The following is a 19025-nucleotide window of genomic DNA, read 5'->3' on the forward strand; positions in this document are numbered from 1 at the left end:
GACTTGCAACATAACTTTTTATGTAAAATGTTATAGTTTCCATCTTTAATAGTTTAAGCTTTGAGACTGATGAAGTGCTACGTGACTGAGAGCCCTAACCTACCAGCTAATTAGCATTTGTAGGAAAAATCATAAAGTCTTAGCTCTAATGTAATAATTGCAATCTGTACTTGGAATGGCTGGACTGTGCACACTGTGTGATATTGTCCAGTTTGTGTTAAACCGTGTCTTCTAAATGATGACAAATTTGCATCATGTTAAATTAGGAATACAGTAGCAGAAACAAATGAGCTTTAGTCTCGTGTTTAGAAATTTGCATTGGTGTTATCACTTGGCATGGGAATTCTGGCAATGAACACCACAGAATCTGAAACTTCTGAAGGGCAAATAATTAAGCAAGAGGATTCTTCACACACTTGTATGAATTAGATTGAATAGTCTAAGGCTCAGAGTATATGTAACATGGAAATGCATTTAAAATTGGTACGGCATTTGCAAAGTAGGACTGAGACTAATGAGATACTTACATAAGGGTTTCATACGGAGTGCAACATCAGTTCTATTGGTGAGGAAGGAAGCTGCCATTGAGCTCTGAAATGTCAATAATAATTAACAAAGTTATCTTTAAATGAGATCCGAAGTTTATTCATGCTCAGAAAGCAGCCAACTCACACGCTGGGAATTTTAAACTGAGTGAAGTGTATTATTACCTTTTCAATTGAGTTAGAGGAAATTTCTTTTGAAGTGTGAAAAATCTGAATTCTGTATAAATGACAGGACAAGAAGAAAGCAGAAGTTGTCATATCTGGAATTTGCAGGAGAACACAGTAGTTATTTAGGAAATTGTTACCTATTTATCTAAAAAGATAAGGAAAAATTGGAGCTATTTAAGAAATGTGTTTTTTTTTTTTTTTCTGTGAAAGAGCCTGACAAAAATTGCAATAGAAGCCTTCTGGAATTAAGAGTGGTTAGAGAATGCAACAAGAAACAAAAACCTCAATCATATGGACAAAAAAATAATGAGAAAAAAATTTACATTAGACTGAGATCCTGCTATTTTCTCACGTTTGAATGCTGCCGCTGCCTGCTGAAGATGACTCCTACTTTGAGCGAAATCAGTTTTGCTATTGGCTTCCGATTTATAACCTCTGTTTTGCACAAACCTAACAAGCTTAGGTCTCTTGTTTACAGGCTCTTTCAAACCACAAGCTGTGGTGAATGTTTTTGCTTTATTCCATGTATCACAGTTTCTGAAAACACAGTAGCTGTGATTGTATCAGTATTAGTAGAGACGTTTAATGTGTATCATTTCCTTTTGGACTGCTTAAGTTGTCACCTTTGACACAATCTTTTGTGAAGTTGGGAACCGTTCATCCTATGGGGTTGCTACATTTGGAAATGTGAAGAACATTTCTTACAGCTACATGGAGAAAGGGCAATCAGCAATGCTAGTAGTTTAGGCAGATTTTTGTTCACACTAGAAATGTATTAAGGCTGTAATTTCTTCTTGCATTTTATGTATGATTTTGAGCCTATTTGGATAAGAGGTTGTTTCTGTCATTCTGTAACATGAAATATTTAGCAGTTTCATGAGTCAATAACTTAATAATGTGGTAAAGCATTCTGAACATTTGAAATAAGAAAGTAAATTCTGTTGCTTTTGCTTACCTTTTTGATAGGATAAGCAGTTGTAGTTGATCTGCAGCTTGATCTTATATATTGCCACATTTGTTATACTTGGAAATAAAAACATCCACTTCCAAATTTATTGTAAAACAGTAAGCTTATGTATAAATTGTTATTTTTTCCCCCCAATTTTCTAGTATATAGCTTTCATGATTTAGTTACAACCAGGCTTCTTAATTTTTACATTGTTAGAGCTCCTTCATGTTGTCAGTCATACTTTTCCAGTGGTGTTTCATCACTGTCAGATGAGCTAGTTCTTGTGACCAGGGACTCTCATACCTTACTAAATTGGATATATTATCACTTTTGGAAAAGCATCACCCCTCACCTTTGAGCGAAGCTCTTAGTGGCTATATTAAAGCATGAAGTTCAAAGACTTGAGTGTACATGAAGATAAGTTTAATGGCAACGATAAATGAGAATTGTTATCTTCATACTTCTCCCTTTATATTATTGTTACCAGATGTAGCCAAAGCTTGTAGTGCCAATTTGGTCAGACTGCTTTGATAATTTTCTTGTTGCCAAGTAGGATATATTTCTTGGTGGTAGGATCAGCAATGGTATTTTTGAATACGAGTAGAATAAGTGCAACTTCAGAATGGTATCTGAATCTAATTCACTTCCTTCTAGCACACCTGACTTCAATTTTTAATGCCCAGCCAGGCACAGTGCGAAGATCAAAGTGAAAGAAAGAGAATGGAGTAAAGCAGTTCTTGGAAAGTGAAAAGAAAAATGACATAAAATTGTTTAGTCTTTTATATGTGGAAGAAATATTGACCTATTTGCCATTTATTTAGGAGTAAACCAGCAGTAAATCTGCTAGAGGTAATTATGCCAGTGTAAACCCTTATTTATCTGAGAGAAAAATCAGGCACACAATATTTACTACATCAGATATGCCTTGATTTGACAGCAGAAATCTCCCTTCATGTCCCCAGACAGTCTCAGAGGCCTCTGTTGCTCTGTGTTTAACCCCATGTTAAAGTGACTGTGCACCAAAGGAACTTCTGTATCTTACTCTCTATAGTGCCTATTGCTGATCCTGAGTGAGGGTGAGAAGCTGCTGAGGGAATTTCTAAACTAATTGTTTTAAAGCAGCTGCTTGCTGATAAACAGAATTGAGAATATGTAAAAGTGGATTTTAAAATTTGAGTGAAATACCTGCTGTGAACTATTCCAAAATCACGATCTACAGTTAAGCCTGGACTTTTCTTGTGGCTGCCAAGGGAGTCATAAATAGGTTGATTTGAATGTTTATTTAAAGAAATCCATGACTGTTGAGAGCTTGGGACTTTTTGCATGTCATGAGGTGGATGTGACAGTAAGCAGTTGTACAAATGTGAAGAACTTCAAAGTATAAAATCTAGACTACGTAGGAAGGTAATAGAAAACAGGAGTTTGCTAATTTAGTCACTGAAGAGATCATCATTGAGTTATCCTGGAGAGCGAGTCTTCTAAATAGTGTCAGATTCACACAACATGGTTTCTTTCATGACATTTCAAGTGTACAGCAATTTTCACTGTTAGCTCATTTTATCAGTAATTTTTGTATACTATCATTTTATGTAAATTATTGTAACTCAACCCCTGTCTTGAAATGTATGAACTGCAGTACAACTCATAGATAATGTGATTAACTTATTATATTAACTTAGTATTATGTTGAAAAGAAAATTAGAAGTGGAGCAGTCCAAAATGAATGTTTTATATGCTTAGTTTTGGAATCTGTGTCAGATGTTTACTTAGCTACTCTCCAATCCCTTAAAAAGTCTGTATCACCCCAAAAAAGTCAGTAAAAAAAAAAGTCAGTATCTCCCATTTTCTCAATGGAAGTGAAAATGGAAGTGTTGTCAGACTGCTCAGTGTCATTGTTAAGTAATGTGGACTGCTCAAGCTTTTTAGAAGAATTTTGTAGTGAAAGTTATGCATGTGTTCTTCAGGAGAAATACTGAATGTATCTTTGCATTTTTACAAGCTGTGGAATTACTACAGAAATTAATTTTTGTCAGCCAGTGTAATGCATATTGAGATATAGCCATTAAATACAGGATTTTAAACTGGTCATAACTGAAAACTTGTAATATACTGCTTTTCTGAAGGCTTTTAGTGTCTTCCAAGCTTGCTCATGGAGAGAGCATGCATTTCATCACCTACAAATGGATCTTTAGCATAAGAAAATGAATTTGTCTATGATTGCCAAAAGGGTGAGGATCCTTCATTTTCCATGAGGCTTTTCCAGTAAGTAGAAAATGAAGAAAGACAAGCAAGTTAGCATGGGTATATAGATTAATAAATCCCAGGCATCGATAACCTAATGAAAAATCGAATTGGGAAATACCATTTGTATGTCATGGATTTACCATATGATCATGTTCCTCTTCTTTGAAATAGTATTGTTGATAGAATTGAGTTGTGTTATCCACACAAACCTGTCATTATTTAGAAAGAGAAGTATGCAAATGGAAATTCAGTAAATAGTTTCAAAAAGAAGAATAAGGGTAACATTTCATTCCATACCAAGCTATCTCAAACACAGAACTACTTCAGATTATTTCTACTTCCTATTTAGACATTTGACTGTATTAAAGCATAGCTGAGTTACCATTGCTGCTATAGAAAATCTAAACTGTTCAACAGATGTTGATTAAAGACATCTAAGTTGCTGCGTTTAACATTTCAGTTTAAGTTTAGTGGTGCTTTGATAGTTTATACATAGAAAGACTGTCTGGCCTGCAGTAACTAATGGTGAAACTCAATATGTGCATTGTCTTCTCTGCCTGTGTAAGTGCAGATATTAAATTACATCTCCTAGTAACAAGAATCTTATTTCCCTGTTGAAAAACATTCTGAGCACTTCATCCCTTGATACAAACCTTTGTAGCATATGCTAATTTAAAATACTTAAGAAAAGTGTCTTGAGAAGGAGGAGGCAGGGAGCAGTGTTATCCTTCTGTAAGAATTTTCTTTCATGTGAAGACATTGCTTTGTCTCTTATGTATACATACAGATGCCCTATGTAACCAGTTGAAGTATAATGTAACTTTCCAGTTGAAATGATTTTGTTATTCCTACTTAATTCTGGCCTTGCCGCTGAAGCCCTGAAGCTATGTTTTTTTACTTTTATTTTTATTTTTTATTTTTTTGCTACATTTTGCCTCTGGCACTTAAAGACACTCATATAAAATACTTCCAATGTGAAATTGGATTCTCTGTTACAAGCTTTTGAGTGCAATTACTGAGGGCAGGAATGCTGTTTTAGTACAAATCAGCACAGCTGTACTGAAGACATATAGCCATTATTTACAGCAGCTAGGGGGCAGATCTTCAGTTATTTTTGTTTTCAGTGTAAAATATTTTTCTTTATTATCTTTCTGTTTGCTTGTTTTGGATTGTTATTTTCCATGTCTACTTCTGTCTTCAGTTTGTTTGTCCCCTTATTCCTTACTCTCAGAGTAAAGAAGTCCAAAGTTTAAGACTTTCATCTATCATTTTTGATGTGGTATATCATCCTTTATTGAGAATATTTTTACAGAAAATCTGGGTAATAAGAAAAATTTTAAAACCTCTGAAATAACTTCTAAAGCTGTAGGGAAAGGTATGTAACTAAGGATTAAATGATAGCAGTTTTAAAACATTGTACTTGTACTTTTTCCTTCAAGTGTGAAGTTTCTGTGATTCGCAAGTTCTTTCCAAATGATTCTGAATTTATCACGTAGAATTAAGGGCAGTACACTTATTTGAAGCTCTGTATTTTCTCAGTGTTTTGGAAGATAAGCTGTCAGGCAGATTATTTAACTTCATGTTTAAAGTCATGTTACCAAATGTGCTTCATATCATCATACAGCTATATGTTATGAGAATATTAATATAATGAGATATATAATCACAATTAAAATACAATTTATGGACAGTCTTGTAACAAAATTAACTGTGGTATGCTGCAGTAAACGTTAGACATTTGCTATATTCACGATTGTATTTGATCTCAGCTACACTGGTTCATAGAACAGTGTGTTGTTCAAATGTGCATTTGTTTTGTTTTGTTTAAACACAGCTTTCCTTTGGAATCAAAACTATAGGAGTTATTTATTTGAGAGATGTGTTGAGTTTCAGATTCAAACCTTACAAGGCATTTTAAATGTATTTTTAAACTTACCACGAAGTAATATGATAAGAGTAATATGATTTAAATGGTAACCATAAACCATCAATAGAAATACATAGTAATGTTAGTCAAAACAAAACTCAAAACCAGAAATTCTAAAAGTGTTCCAATATATATATACATAAACAAAAAGTATAAATAAAAACTGGAAGATTATTTGATTATGATATTGTTTAAATTTGCTCTTAATTCTTTAACTGGATTGTCTAGGTAATTGTATATGATAGCAGAGCATCATATACATCTCTAGGTTTATGATATTTTATTACAAACTGTGGTACTAGAGTGAATATGGAAGGAATGAACATAAGAGAATGAGATTAAACGTGAATAAACCTTCAGGTGATATAAAATTTTCCCAACACTGATGTTGATTGAAGAAGTATTAAAAAGGATAAATAGGTAACTGTAGTGAAATAAATCACAGAATCGTAGAATGGCTTAAGTCATAAGGGACATTATTATCTAGTTCCAACTCCCCTGCCATGGGCAAGGTTACCAGCCACTAAATCAGGCTGTCCAGAATCCCATTCAACCTGGCCACTCTTAAGTCCTTCTCCACATGGCTGCTCTCAATGAGTTCTTCTCCAAGTTTATTTTTACATCTGTGTTTGCCTCGATCTTGTATTTTGCCTTGTTAAACATCCTTAGATTCTCATGTGCCCACTTTCTGAACCTGCCCAGGTCCCTCTGGATCAAGTCCCTCCCTCTACTGTGTTGACTGTACCACTCACCTTGGTATTGTCAACAAACTTGCTGAGGATACACTCAGTTTCACTGTCTGTGTAATTAACAAAGATGCTGACGAGAACCAGTACCAAGACAGACCCATGGAGGACACCACTTATTACTGACCTCTACCTGGATATGGAGATATTGACAACAACCCTGTGGCTGCAACCATCCAACCAATTCTTTATCCACCAAATAGTCAACCCTTCTAATCTATATCTCTCAAATTTAGAGATGAAGATGTGATGCTGGACTGTGTCAAAGCCTTTGCACAAGTCCAGGTAGATGACATCAGTAACCTTTCCTTTGCCCATTGATGCTGCCAATCCATCATAGAAGGCTGCCACATGGGTGACACATGATCTGCCCTTGGTAAAACCATTCTAGCTGTCTTGGATCACCTTCTCATCTTCCATTTGCCTTAACATATTTTCCAAGAGAATCTACCCTCCCAGACACAGAGGTGAGACTCAACAGCCTGAGTTTCCTGAGTCTTTTTTCACTTTCTTGAATATGGGAATGATGTTTTCCTTTTTCCAGTCACCAGGGACTTTTCCTGACAGCTACAGCTTTGTGAATATGATGGAGAGTGGCTTGGAAACCACATCAGCCAGGTTCTTCAGAAGTCTGGAATGCATGTTGTTGAGCCCCATAGACTTGTACACATTTCAGCCTCATGAAGTGGTCTTGGTCTTGCTTCACTCTTACACTGGGAGGGATTTTACTCCTCTGACACACAATTAGATGTTCAGGGACATGGGAAGTGTGAGAATCCTGACTGGCCGTGAAGACCAAGGCAAGGAATTTGTTGAATACCTCGGCCTTTTCCATATCAGAGGTGGCCAGCTCTCCTTTTCATTTATCAGAGAGGGTACACTCTCCTTTGCCTATCTCTTCTGCCCAATGTATTTAAAGAAAATCTTCTTGTTTTTCACATCCCTCACCAAGTTCAATTCCACCTGCACCTTGACTTTCCTGATCCCATCCCTGCACATTGGAGAGCATCCCTATAGATGGCTTGCTCGGAGTGAGAAGGCAGATATTTATTCCAGAAATATCCATTTTCAGTACTTATTAAAAGTACTGAAAAATATTTTCTAGGAAAAAAGAAAAGTATAATTGAAAATGAGGAAAAATAAATAGGGCTCTTTTCTGTAATAAAAAATCAAATTTTCTAATTTCCCTACATTTTTAAATCTTAACTCAGGGTAAATCATGGTAAATCATTCCTTCTGTTAAGTTTTCTAAACTTGTTTTAGTGTTTTACAGGTTGAGATTTTTTTTCTGTTATAGTACTTTTTTTACATTCACTTTTTTTCTATTCCATCCCCATTCTTCTGTAACTACATTGACTTTGTTTACTGGTTGTAAAGGGAACCAATTTTGTTTAACATGAGGTAGAAGACTTCTTAGCTCGCTTAATTCTTACAATATTTGGGAAACCAAAACCTGGATCTGCCTTCAGAACAAATTTCCCTCCTATTTTGAAGCTTATGTTTTTGTTCTATTTCTCCATGTATTTACATTTATATATTTGTGTATTTAAAATAATGCATATGTATTTTCTTCTATTTTCTTGTTCTATTTCTCAGTCATGTGATTCAGCAGCTTGAATTCTCTATTTTCACTCATTGCTCTTGAATACTTCTCATTCAACTGTCTAAGTTGCTTTTGTATTCTTTCTGAAGCTTTTCAGGTGGCTATTCTTACTCTTTTTTTTTTTTTTTTGCAGCTTTCCTTTTCATTATTCCCTGTTGCCCAACACTTGTCTACACAATTTCTTTGCTGCCTCTCTCTTTCAACCATCTATTACCTTTATTAGAATGGAAATTTTTTAATCTGGGCAAAGTCCCCCATCTTGTCCTAACTGATGTTATAGGAATGGCAATACGAGTGGTAGTGTACTTTTGATTTATCTTAAATGATTTGTATTAAAAATATGAGTTTGTCAAAGCAGCATTTTTCTGCAAATGAGTTTGCCTTACTGTATATTCAAGCTCGCTCCTATGGCTACAGCTTACTAGATAATGTAACAGTTTTCCATGTAAGACCATTTTGAAAAATTCTTGCATAAGCAAACATATCCTATTTAATCTATACCAAATAATGCAAAACTGACCACATGTAACAAATCCTCAGACATCTTCAAATACCTGACTTGTAGCATTAATCAGAAACGCACTATTTTTTAGGTTGCAAAAGTAATGCCGGTCATATTTTCGGGTACTGTCAACTTGCAATTGGGCCAACCCTCCAAAAAAGTTCTGCAACCAGTCATTACCCTGCAGCATGTAAAACACTATGAGGTATAGAAATTCGTATCCAAGCTGGTTTGAAAATCTGCCCGTGAATACATATAGGTGGTTTTTGCAAGAAGCATCAGCTTGTTGAGAATGAATGTCTACCTCTTTATGCGTCGTAACTGAAATCATGTTGTTTCACTTTGTATTATTACCTTCACTATCTGGAAACACCTATTATGTTTTGCGTTATATTGCAATAAGTAGATATAATGAGAGCAAAAACTTTTCAGTGGATATCTGACAGTCCTGCATAGAAGAGTCCAAGAGTCAAGCTGTTTTGTTCTGAGAATTTATTGGTCCCTAAAGAGAAGGAGACAGAGACTGAGCATTTCCAGATACATAAGTGGATATTATCAGCCCAGGCTTCTTTTGGCCGGCTTCCTGGGGAAGGTTAATTTTAGCATTAAGTTCCAGCTCTTTCTCAGCTGGAGTCTGGTAACAGAAGCCAAGCTTTCATTCCAGGAGCTCCTTTCTATGTGACAGCCTTCTGCTCTCTTGGCTCAGTTTGCCCACTGACCAGCTTTTATGGCCTGTAAAAGTATCAGCTGACTTGAGGGCAGATCCCTTTCTTAATCAGCCCTATGGGAATTTTCTTCTCTCTCTATATGGAAATCACCCCCTCCTCTCACAAGTCTTGTTCTTTTCTCTGAATCCTTCCTGTATCAGTACATTTGAATAATATATTATGGAAGAAATCCATAATCTCACAGTAAGTAAAGATAGATGGAATATTTCCTGCAGTAATTGTGCTTTAATAATAACAAAAACACTTTTCTTTGCAGAAAGAAATTGTAGTATGAATTGTTCTACCACTCTTGCTTCTGTTGCCTGATACAATAAGATGCTGTCAGTTTTTAAATTCATTAGATCTATATGAAATAGCAAACTGATGTTTCTGATTATAGAATATGTATTTTTGTTTACATATACGAGAATGAGTTAACAGATGCAACTTGATAAAGAAATGGACTCAGGAAATATTTGAACTGGGATTACTGAGTGTTAGTTCTAAGTACAGAGGGACTTGGGCATGATTCTGACCTTCTCCTTGAGCGCAGCATACGTTATTTTTATCCACAAAACAAGGTAGTTAACTCACCACTTTCAACTTTCCTTTCTTATTCAACTTTGTAAAGAGTTAACCATCCATACTACACTGCTGTAGAGATTATTCTGGCCACTGAGCATGGCAGAGATCAATTTTTCATGCAGTCTTTCACAGTGGTCTTACATAGAGCCTTGCCTGATGAAATTGGCAATACTAAACATGTCATCCCTGGGCTTGACATTTGTTCTCTATGACCTGGTCCACTTGGCTGATTTATCAAGTTAGAGTAGATTGCAGGGGACAGCGTAAACCCACGGGATATAATTCCCACATGAATTCTTGGTTGACAGTGTCAGTTCTGCATGGTATTTTGAGAGTATAGGAAAAGGTGTGCCTTATGTAAGTTATTGGTTGATACTGTTTTATTGAAGCAATTTTTTACAGAATTGTTTTTAAAAGGCACTATATTCACTAGTAAAATAAATAATGCCAAAACAATACCTAACAAGATTTGGAGAAAAAGGTAAATTTATTTCACAAAGAAAAGTTTTATGTCATAAATGCTTCGATCGCTTTTGGGGAGTGATGTAATATTTTGCATTGAAGTATTTCTAGAAAGACACCAATTAGAATTTGAAGTTTTATTTTTCTTAAACACTGTGTAAACTAACTTTTCACCCAAAGCACTTTCTGCTTTCTTTAAGGCAGTGTGATCAGAGAAGATTGGGAGTTTTAGACAAGCCAAAAGGGAAGGTGTTTTTGTATTTTAGGTACAGTGGTTCTTAGTAATATAAATGGGGATTTAAAATATCTTGAATGTCTTAAGAGTAATGAATAACCATAAAAAATTTAAAGCACATTACTAATCTGACCAGCTTTATAATCTTAATGGCAAAGCATTAATGAGCTTGAAGAAGCAGCAAATGTGTAGAAATGCCAGCACTTTAGCACTTTGGAGGGAAACAATGCAATTGTACCTCAGGAAGAAGTACTTTACTTGTATTGTTTTGTTTTAGTTCCACATCTTTTCAGCTTAAGGTTGTAAAGTAGAGCAAAATTCTGAAGGATAGTTTTCTGTACTGTGTGACCTGGAGAGGTAGCACTGGGGTAATTAGCTCATGCCACTTCGCTACAGCTCTTGCCATCAGGTTACTGTGAAGGCTGATGTCTGAAGAAGCATTTGATTCATCTTTGTGATGGTTGTGGTGCAGCTGAGCTTTGCTACTTCAAGCTGCAGTCCTGAAGAAAGTGTGAAGTAAAGAAAATATTCAAACGGATTAATCATCTCTCATTAAAAACAAACAAAAAAAAAAGGCTTTCTCTCATGAAAAATCTTATAAACCCATTGATTTGAAGATGCACTCCTTGGGCACCATCATATTCACTCTGCATCATATCTGGACACTGCAAATATTATAAATTGAGAACATATTGTGCACAAAGCAGCTATAGATAAAAAGCTTTATTCTGTTGAGAAATAATCAAGTGTTTTGATAGCTATTGAAGCAACTTATGAAATCCAAGAGTATTTTAGCATGTAAAAGTAAGATTAGCATGCCTTTTTCTAATTACCTTCATAAAGCCAAAGATTAGTGTAAATCGTAAATCCCGTACTTTACTAAATATTCCAGTTGCAAGCAGCATATTTTTTAGTAATGTATTAAAGATTTTTATATTATAAATTCTCAATACCACGTTCATTGGAATGTTCAGAATCTGTTTTCTGACCTTCGAAAAATTTAGCTTACACTTACTCATTTACAGTTTGTTTACCTACTTCTAAGGAAGAAGTGGGGAAGGAAAGTAGTGAAACCAAAATACTTTGAAGAACATCTCTTTTGTCAGTTCTGTGATGTCAAATTATGTAAGCAAAAGGTGCTTCTCAGTGATGTCATTTTGCTAGTGGAAGTCATGCTAAAAATTAAAAATGTCATTAGATTGTATCATGAACGTCAGTGAAAAGTGATGGAGCCGTAGCCTCACTCCCCCCAGGATGGAACTTCAGCTAGGTGCTTTAAAACTTGTTAGTGTAGATTTTGAAATAATCAAACATGTTATTAAATAACCATTACCTAATTGGGTAACAGTTTATATCTGAAAATCTGTTGTGCTTTCTAAGAACTACATGCACTCATAAATGATAACGAAAATAACTTTCTTTTGAATACTTGAGCTACTGTAGAGTTTTAAAACCTGTCTGTTGGTGAGATTTAACTTAATCCCTTGAGTAATTAAGAACCACTCCTGATACTGTCACTAAAAAGTGGCAAGATAAGCGCTTGCTACTCCTTGAGGAGATGTCCCATAGGAAAAGCATTTATCTCTAAGAGTGCTGGTTTTCTAAATAGCAGTAATGTCTATTGTAAGGTCCTGGAGTACATATACTTCGTGAAATTCAGAAAGAGTGGAACAGTGCCTTTTCATACAGCTCATGACAAAGGTATGTGGCAGGTTACATAGGTAAAGGTTACGTGTTGGGAGAACTACACGGAATCTCATTACCATCAGTTAAGAGTTTTGAGGACAAATAAAGTTGTAACAGCTGTTGTCATAACATAAATGCTCAAAAGCAGGCTATTATTTGGGAATAACATCATATTCTTACATATATCCCTGTTGCCTATATTTATTAGGGGGTGACAGAGGTTACCAAAGGGATTATTGTTCTTTCTAGGATTAAAAAACCCTGGAGGAACTCGATCGTATTTGATGTTCCAAGATGTTAGCATATGAGTTTGCTCAGTCTCTGCCTCCTGTAAGAGGCCTTCTAGGAAGAACTCTGTTATTTACCAGTCATATGCTCTTGTCTGCATTAGCATATCTTTGCTAATCTCATGTTTGTCCCGACAAACAAAAACTGAGGTGCTGATTCTCCTCTCCCTACATGTACTCCGAATTTAGCCCTGTTCCTGTCAATGCATTTTCTACAGATTTATACAGAGCAAATAGAGGAATAATCAGATCCTTTTCTCTGGTTTTATCTGTGGACTGTGCATCGAATAACTTATTTTAAAACAGTTGTGATTCAGTGGTGATGTTTTTAATTTGCTGCCTGTTCTCTTTACCTCTGAGGAAAGAATTTTGTAAATGCTGAATAATTTTAGAACATGTTTTCTTGGTTAAGGGTTGGATCATATTTTAAATTAGTTTTAAGAGGAAGGAAATAGTGTAAATGCTGTGGAATTCAGATAAGCGCTGTGCGTAGGAAATAAGTACTTTAATTTAGGGTGCCTAGGATTGGTAGGTCAAGCTGATGATAATAAAGGACCAGATCTTAACTTTGCTTCAGAAAACATGTAATCAGTATTCAGTCTCCTGTGTTATTTCCTCTTTGCTTGAGAATTTATTTTAGTTAAGCTGAAGTGTGTAATTGCTTAGATATTCCACAGGGTGTCATGAGGCAGTTGTTAGAATCATTAATACTTGGATGAAAGTAAGGAAAGAAACTCAGTGTGCAGTCTGCTGAATGCCAGTTAATGTAATTTTAGATGTGACTAATACACATGCCATAAAATAAAAAGTTCTTAACTCATTAACACATGTATCTTATTTCTGTATCTGTATAAAACATACACATGAAGAAAAATATTACTAGAGATCGTTTACAAGAACTATTCTATGCCAGGTTTTCACCAAACCATTTCTAAATATACTTTAGTGTTTTATAGCTCAAGGACAAGTGGAATATTTTTGCCTGTAGTAGTAATCTGACATACCAGACCATGCATGTATATAATAGTAATCTTAAAAAATGTAACATTTGCATTTATCTTGCTGATATAAAGACTTTCTAATTGAAACCTAGTCCTTCAAATTTACTTTCCAATTTTATTGTAATTTTCTTATTATGTCTTTTTAAATTTAAATTTTTTTTTAAACTTCATGCAATACACAGAACTGTGCTCCAGACTTCGTAATTTGTTAATTATGTGCTATGCTTTTTTGCACATGGGGACCAAATTTTTTATTGTCATAAGTTATGAGTTCTGTGAGAATTCCCATGTGAAGAATTGATCTTCAGTTTTGCAAGATAACATTTAAATACAGTTTAAAAGTAATTATGGAGAATCCAGATTCTGTTTAAGTCTGAATTGCTTGAAATTGAAGTTATACTGGCCATGAGAAGAATAACATTATCTTATAAAATGAACAGAAAATGTTAGTTACTTGTCTCATAGTGTGTATGTACTGCTGAGTGTAACCATATTTTCAGTTTTGTCTTTATTTTTTATCCTTCATGATAACCATACGAAAAAATTATTGTTTTTATCTAATCTTTGACATCTTCAGGTGTGTGGGGGAAACTAGTAAAGTGACGAATGCTGTATTCAATTTCTACAATATTCTTCTGCTTTATAAACTCCCATGGAGTTTCATAAACTTTGTGGAGTCCATTCTTATTTGTGCCATGTGCCTTCTGCAAGAGTCATTTCTTGTTTGTTTATTCTAAGACAATAGATTGATAAACATGTCTGCTGAAACCATACACCTTTCATTTGTCTGTTAAACGTATTTTTTACTTGCTCTAGTTCTGCCTTGACAGAGGTTCTTCCTGTTAGAACCTGTCTTTCAGAAGCAGAGAATCACTTAAATCATTTGTGTATCTAAGTATTTTATAGAACAGGAGTGTAACTTAAAACACATAAGTTTGGGCACAATTATTCATTTAATTTTCGTAACACTTTTTGTGGTTTGGACTCCCACTGGAGACAGTGCAAGCTCTGCATTCACAAAGAGTGTTCTCACTATTACCGTGCCGATTTAGGCATATTTTGATGTATCGTATAAAGAGGACTAAGCAATTATTTGTTTCTATTTGTGCTAAATACAATTGAGCAAGTTTAGGGCTTATGTCAGTGATGTGTTAATGAGTAGAACTGAGAGCACAAGATGAAGGGAGATTGATTCTACTGACTGACAATTAATAAAATTATACACAAATATTAAAATCGCTTGTCCTATCTGCTTTGGGTCCATCAGGTCACAGTGTTTTACAGCCATATAATAAGATTGCCATGATCATCAGAATCCGAGTCCTTTTGTTCAGGCTTGCTTCCAGGATCCAGCTGGTCAATGTAGACAATTCTTTGTGCAAAATTTCTCCAACTTGCAAAGCTGGGTGTTTATAGGAAGAATTAGGTCTGCTTAAAGTAGGTTTTGTTATCCAAAATATACCTTCAGTCTTCAAAGAGACTAAAAAAAACAAAAAAGGGGAAATGAAGGGTGAACTTCTTTTGGGGTTTTAATGTTGTTTTGTTTCACTTTTATTCTGGGCTTTGCTTTTTGAAATATAAACTCTCTGATATCTGTCTGGATGAGTTTATTTTACATAATGGCATCGTAAAAGAGGAGGTTGTTAGGTAGGTAGGTTATTATCTTTCCTATTCTTTGATTTGGGACTGAGGAGCTGAATTTTGCTTCTCTCTTTGTTCTTACTGCAGCTAAGATCATCTAAAGGGACCATTCCACACATACTTTGAATTACTGAGATAATGCAGTACCTTATACTGAAGCGATTAATATCAGAAAATATTTAAATAATAAAATAATTGACTGTGGTGATGTTGTGTTCTTTATTAGAAAATATTTTGTAGCAAAGGAAAACAAATCCGAGAATATAAGTTAGAATTGTCCATATTATATTATGAAGAAGTTTACAGTATATTGAATTATGTGTATTCTATGTATAACGTGCACATTCCATTGCTCCTGTTGCCCAAGTCTCTACTTGAATGGTAAGACAAGGTTTATGAATACTGTGATTTGTTTCTATTTTCAGATTGAAAATCTACAGGAGCAACTTAGGGACAAAGACAAACAACTAACTAATCTAAAGGACAGAGTGAAATCATTGCAGACAGATTCTAGTAACACAGACACAGCACTAGCCACCTTAGAAGAAGCCCTATCAGAAAAGGTAATGTTTTTTGTATGCAACAGCATTATGTGCTGCTCCTGCGGGTGAAGCATGTCCAGAAAATGTGTTTTTAAGTTGGTTGACATATGTAACGATGCCTATGGGCATTGTCAGGAAAGCAGGTGGGTTCTGTTTTGGCACAATGGGCAAGGAGTGATTCCTGACTGATTTCATGGAACATTATTCTGAGGTACCAAAGAATATCCTCTTAAATGGTGATAGAGTAATGTCACAGGACACACTACAGTTTTCTCTTTCTAAATGGGGCGAGTGGTTGTTTATTGAGTTAACTGAAAGAGATGGACACCTGGCTTTGATAGAAGAGAGTATGGGCAACTGACTGTACTAGCTGCTCCCATGGCTTATTCTCAGATCCACTGGTTTACTACTCTTAAGGTATAAGATGAACTGGAACTTATATTAAAAACATAATAAAATGAGAAACAACAAAAAGCCTGGACAATTATTTCCAATTCCCCCATCCATCCACCTGCCCTGTAAAAACTAGATGTTAAACCACTAGGCAGCATTGTCACCCATTTCAGAAAGATATTTTCTACCAGTTTACTTTGTATATGAGGAGCGAATTTATGCAAAAAATACTCAACCAGAAAATACAAATAAATACCCACTTTTTGCATCTAATAGATCTCAATAATATCACTTCAGTGTGCACAACTAATTGAAATATGACATACCCTTTTGCAATGTGTACTCTGATGAAGAAATTCATGGCTATATAAGTGTTTAAAATGCCACTGTGGTGTTGGTATTAGCACTTAAATTGCTAATGCTAATTTTTAAATTTCTTTGTACATTTAATTATCTTATTAATAGATGCTTGGTAGACAATGAGGGGAAAAAATGGCATTACTGATATTTCTGTTGATTCATATGGATAAGGTTGTTGAAAACCTGGACACAGCATATTGTAAGTAAATGTCAGGAGTTACTTTTTAGTCTGTTTCTCTTCTTGGTTAATATCAGTTCTAGATTAGTTGAGGTTATTAATTTCTTGATATGCCCATTGAATTTCAAACACTTCTCTAAACGTTGTTCTACAGATGTCAGTATAGAAAGCAGAATTAAACTTGATAGTACTTCTCCTGGGCAATTGAGCATGAGGTGCACTATCAGAAACCGGAGTCATATATTACAAATTTTGCCTCAGTTATATATGTTGAAAGAAAAAGTGCTATTGAATCTTCAGCCTACTTCTTACTACCAGAATGAATAATGTTTAAGAAATAATGTACTAATATAAAGTGAAAATTATTGAAAATTATTGAGTGCAATTAACTGTTTTCATGCCTTTTTATACCAGTGCCATTCTAAAATCTAATGTGTAAAATCTTCCATGATTTTTTGGATGTTTTGAATATTATGTGAAACTAAATATTCTGTTAATCTCAGATCTAGCAACTGTAGAATTTTATTAAATTCAAGATGCAGTGTTTTTTAACGAGAGCTCGTCTAAGAGTTTGTATGAAAATTGTGCTATAGATTTTTCATTCCACGTGTGAAAAAATCTAAAAATTGAAAGCACTTCAGATCCTGATGTTATGGAAATTTCAGGTTTCTGTAATGGAGACTCAAATTCCTTTTAATGATGGTGGTTTTACTGTTTTGAAAAAGTTAGATGAATTTCAAACTCTAGGTACAAATCCTCTGAAATTTATCTTTTTGCAACTGCTGTCTATGTAATTTGGACTTTCTTGGATATATATGAGGAGACAATATATATATTGTCTTTTTGCAGCTGATGAAAACAATAATATTATTTTGTAAGACAATGCTTTTATATAATGGCATGAAGGTACCTGATGGTAGTTTCAATCACTTAAGCAGTGCTACCTTTGTGAGTCTGTACGCTTCATCAAGGGTTGATTTCTTAGTCTTGAATGTATTCTCTGGGACATATTTTTAATGATACTTATACACTTAAAAATACAAATAGGCTTCTTCTGGAAGTTCTAAATGAACTACGATGTTTGGATTTCTTGTGTCTTTTAGTATTAATACCTTGGCAGTTTATTTTTTCATAGATGTCTCATCCTTTACTGTGTCCAGTTTTTCAGTTCATCCTAGCTGCTTCTCAATTCTTAATACCTGCAGACTATCAAATTATTAACTTTTTCCACCACAAATACTGGTAGAAATATGGAATAGATTTTTGCTCAAAACAAGAATACTCTGTGGCAGTTTCTTAGTAAGAAAGTAATCATTATAAATAATTTATCAATTCAAATTTGCAATGCCATCAAACAAGAATGCTGCTTTCATTCAGGAATTCATGATTTATAAGGAAATACAATGATTGTCAGTATTTATATATCCCTTAGTTCTTTACAGGTTAAATCCTCTATAAGATAATCCCTTCCCCAACTTCAAAAATGACCTCAGACCTAGTTTACAGCTATGTCTTGTCTGATGTTATGCACAGTTTTTGTCTTTATCCTCACTGTTAATTCCCCAGTTGTTAGAATTTTAGTTTGGGAACAGACAAACAAAATGTCCATAAGCACAATGGGAAGATCATTTAAAATGGAGTTGAAAATTATTTATATCAGTTTAATGAACCACAATTCACTAAAATTAATTTTACTTCACCTCTTTATAAATTATCCAAATTAAAAAATATTAAAACAGGATCATATAGTGAGATTAAATTATGAAGCTCTTTTTAAAGTTCTAAAATAGAAATGTTTTTCCTTAATTGTTTTTGAAAATATTCAGATTGAGTTTTAAGCTGTTAATAGAAAACAGGGCTTTTAATTCTTCGTGAAAGGTTGATTTAATCAAGTATCTGTCTCCAATTTTCTTTCATATTGCATGATTAGGTAGCTTGGTAACACTACCTAAGTAATAAGTGTAGACGTATAAAACTAGTCAAAATTTCCTGTAGTGGTCTGTAATCTTTTTATTTTTCAGATGCTATTGCTGATTTCATTTTTTCTCTTGTCAGGGGTCACAAGAGAAACAGAACTTTAGACATTTTCCAGCAATTTCAGAGCTCGATTGAAAAATGTACTCTTTCAATTCCTTACATGTAAGCTTAGGGGTTCTACTAGGTGCTGAAAATTCTTACAATGTAAATTGCATTGCAACAAACCAAAAATAAGTTCACTGCTCTTAAAAAAAAAAAAAAAGTTTCAACATTAGAATATATGCAAA

At 34.4% G+C, this 19025-nt stretch overlaps 1 protein-coding gene across 1 annotated transcript in view; it reads left to right on the forward strand.

Annotated features, from left to right (window-relative positions):
* ERC2 (ELKS/RAB6-interacting/CAST family member 2) overlaps positions 1-19025 on the forward strand; it is a 413335-nt gene that overhangs the window by 131674 nt on the left and 262636 nt on the right. The window contains exon 8 of the mRNA XM_065749769.1: positions 15714-15851. Coding sequence (XP_065605841.1) covers positions 15714-15851 — 138 coding nt within the window. The remainder of the gene's footprint in view (positions 1-15713; positions 15852-19025) is intronic.

This window comes from Cyrtonyx montezumae, unplaced genomic scaffold (assembly GCF_038088225.1).
Source record: "Cyrtonyx montezumae isolate F1298 unplaced genomic scaffold, pur_monq_1.0 scaffold_6, whole genome shotgun sequence".
NCBI lineage: Eukaryota > Metazoa > Chordata > Aves > Galliformes > Odontophoridae > Cyrtonyx > Cyrtonyx montezumae.